At 40.9% G+C, this 3,098-nt stretch overlaps 1 protein-coding gene across 2 annotated transcripts; it reads right to left on the reverse strand.

Moving 5' to 3' along the window:
* Positions 1–246: 246 nt before the first annotated feature.
* LOC134204598 (collagenase 3-like) lies at positions 247–2,327 on the reverse strand. Of its 2 annotated transcripts, none has more exons than XM_062679399.1 (4): positions 2,096–2,327; positions 1,398–2,030; positions 1,145–1,340; positions 247–1,076 (listed from the first exon to the last, which is right to left on the reverse strand). In XM_062679399.1, the coding sequence occupies exons 1-4, from the start codon at positions 2,285–2,287 to the stop codon at positions 679–681; spliced, it is 1,419 nt and encodes a 472-aa protein (XP_062535383.1). In that variant the 5' UTR covers positions 2,288–2,327; the 3' UTR covers positions 247–678. The 2 variants fall into 2 exon arrangements, with proteins under 2 accessions (XP_062535383.1, XP_062535382.1); XM_062679398.1 differs by having other exon boundaries at positions 1,398–2,033.
* Between the last annotated feature and the right edge of the window lie 771 nt (positions 2,328–3,098).

Genomic DNA, 3,098 nt, shown 5'->3' on the forward strand with positions numbered 1-3,098 from the left:
TCACAATTTACTCAACTTTACTTGTGATTTTTGCATGAGGAAATAACATATAAACCCGTCGAAAACTACAATGAACATATCTGCTGAAGAAATGAAGAAAATCCATCGAGCCGTTTTCGAGTTATGCGGATACGAACACAGAGCAACTCATTTTTGTATGTAAGAAAGGAAGAAGAAGAAGACTAGCTCTGAGAAGAACCAATTTTCAATGCACAATGCACCTTTCTAATCAAAGCAACCAAACGTTAGTCCGAACATTCCGTGAAATTTTCATTTGGCTGCTGCTGCTGTCTGAAGGGCGCTCTGTGAGTACTTTCTGCTGAGTGCTGCCGTCGGCAACGGCCAATCGATGAATCTCTTCCGCTAGGACCGCTGCTACCGGTGCGGTGGCATCATGCGACAGCTGCTGTGCGGCCCTCGTGTCCGCTCTCCGTGAAGTCTTAATTTAACTGAGGATTATAGCCCAGTCCATAAGTTGCTCGATTATGATGTTTGTGCTTGCGATGCCCCTACGGGATTGGTTGGTTCATCGATTTTGAGCAGTGGTTCCCCAAATTCTTTTTTTTTAATAGTGTATTGCTATTGAAACATTAACTCATATTTTATGGAATACGGCTTCAGAAGTTTGAATGGAATTATTAAACATATAAACTACCTTGATTTCGATTTCAATTTTAATCAGCAACCAAGAGGACGAGAATAGTCCGTTGTAGTTTGCAGAGTGTCACAATCGTATACATATCGCGTGTTGCCTTTGAAGAAAATAATAGCATTTTGCGTCTCGTTGAACGCCGCGGCATCGACTCGACTTGGAACGCCGAACTCCGTCAGTTCTCCAGAGTGGTCCACAATTCTCTTCTCCATATTATACCGCCAATAATGTTCATTCTTGAATGCGAAAAGGTACTTTTCCCTGTAGCGAGAGATGGCGTCTAAATTTTTCGGTATTCCGGGAAATGTGTGCCGTATCTTCCGGGGATATCCGAGTTCCAACTTGTTGTTCTCGAAAGCCCACACTTCTTCACCTCTGAACATGTACGTAAGAGAAGCGATGGTTATAGCGGCGTCCAAATGATCTGAAAATTCAAAATGCTGTACAAGTGTCCCATGGTAGTAAACAAAAAAAAATGTGGAGTGTAGTTACCGGGAACTCCAGGCCATTTTTCACTCAATAAAATCGGTGTATGAGCGGAATTCCTGGTGAAATAGTACTTTCCCGAGATAAAATATAATTCTTTGTTCCGATCGTTTAGAACCGCATCAAACTTATCCAAACTGCAAAATGCGGGGCTTGGAGAGGATTCGCCTCGTTCGCGTCTTCCATATTTGAACTGAATTTTCTGCAATTTCGATAGAATATTATTCTAATATTAGTAGGTAATCAGTTTTCCTGTTACCTCAACGTCAATCAGTGGTATCTCGCTAAAACGGGCCACTAGTGAAGGATACATAATCGACGCAGGGTTCACCGAATGCTCCAACCCAAGGGCATGACCGATTTCATGCATGGCTGTGTTGAAAAAATCATCCTCATTTTGGGTTCCAAAATAAAACTTAGTATTGAAGTGAATTGCTCCTATCTGTGGGAAGAACGCGTGTGCCAAGGTGGTGTCCCCCAGTTCAGACCCACAATACTGCCATCGATGTGGGTGATGTCGACTTCCAAATACAATTTCAATATCCGCATTCAAGTTCTCGGTTTCGTTGAAATCCAAATTGGTCACCGCACTCCATTGATCGAATGCGGTTCGCAGCAAGTTTTTTACGGAATCGATAGAAACACCCACTGGGAAGTTTCTTACATAGTAGGTCAGTAGGTTTTTGGTCCATTTGTAGTCCTCGCCATATGCGGCAACATCACTAACTCCACATCTCGGTCTTCGAAGCGATATTTTCGTCTCTCGACACAGCTCTCCGGTCTCTGGCAACCCATATAGACGCTGATACTGCATTATCTTAGACTTGATATCTGACAAATATTCATGTTGCATCATTTCCGCAGATGAGTTGAAGCCAAGTTGATCGAGAATCTGCTGTTTAGAAAACAAAAATCGTACTGTGCTGTTATAGATGACAATAATATATGACTACCAACCTCCGCGTCATCCTCCGTCAAATCTGGCACCTCAATAGGAACCACAGGACTTTGCGAATCTGTTTCCATGGTGGTTAGAGTTTTGGAAAAGATTTCAATGGCTTCATCTAATCCAATGGGGGCACCACTACTGCAGATTATCACCAATGGTAAACACCATGCCCCGAGAAGGTTTGTTCCATGTGGTACCATTCTAAATTCTGTTCTACAACCGATTAATTGTATCACACTGTCTGAGGCATTGTATGGTTCGCACATCAAAAGCATATCATCCTATCATTGCTTATAAGTGCCTACAAATTAATGCTGTGAGACAAAACAAGCTGAACCGAAAGCATTGATAAGAATCGGAAATCCCATATTCTTAAGGACAAGCCTCTGAAATAACAGAAAAAAGACAGTTGTGCGTTGCTTCCGTATTGAGTGGTGTACCATTGAAAACGCGAGTAGATTAAAATTTGGATTCCGGAAGGCCTGTCCTTAAGAATAGGCGATTTCCGATTCTAATCAATGCTTTCGGTTCAACTTGTTTTTTTCAGCTTGCTAGCTCTGGATTTCGGGAGGATTGTCCTTAACACTCAAGCTGTTGTATTTTTGTACAAGATCATCGCTAGCAATACACAGCATGAACAAGCCTGCATGAGCGATCCAGGATCGCGCGCATGCAGAACGGTTAGTTAGGGTAAACGTTCTTTTTCGATCATGTGGCTTTATTTTTATTTTCTTATTTCTTTATTTTGTGAAGAATATTTTCGTGTGGAAATCAATATCGAACTAATTACATAACAATTATTTTTATGTCTAATTTTAATATGTTTTAAATTCTAATTCAATTATTAAGAGGCTTATTATTTCTGTGTAGCAATGTAATGAATATGAGGCATATACATAATGGATTAATTTCTGTTTTCTCTTCATAACCGAAAACCTGCACTAGAGGTGTATCGCAATTATGAGGCTAACTTTTTTTATTTTACTTTCTTCCGAATTAGGGGAAAAGACG

This window comes from Armigeres subalbatus, unplaced genomic scaffold (genome assembly GCF_024139115.2).
Source record: "Armigeres subalbatus isolate Guangzhou_Male unplaced genomic scaffold, GZ_Asu_2 Contig736, whole genome shotgun sequence".
In the NCBI taxonomy this organism is placed as follows: domain Eukaryota; kingdom Metazoa; phylum Arthropoda; class Insecta; order Diptera; family Culicidae; genus Armigeres; species Armigeres subalbatus.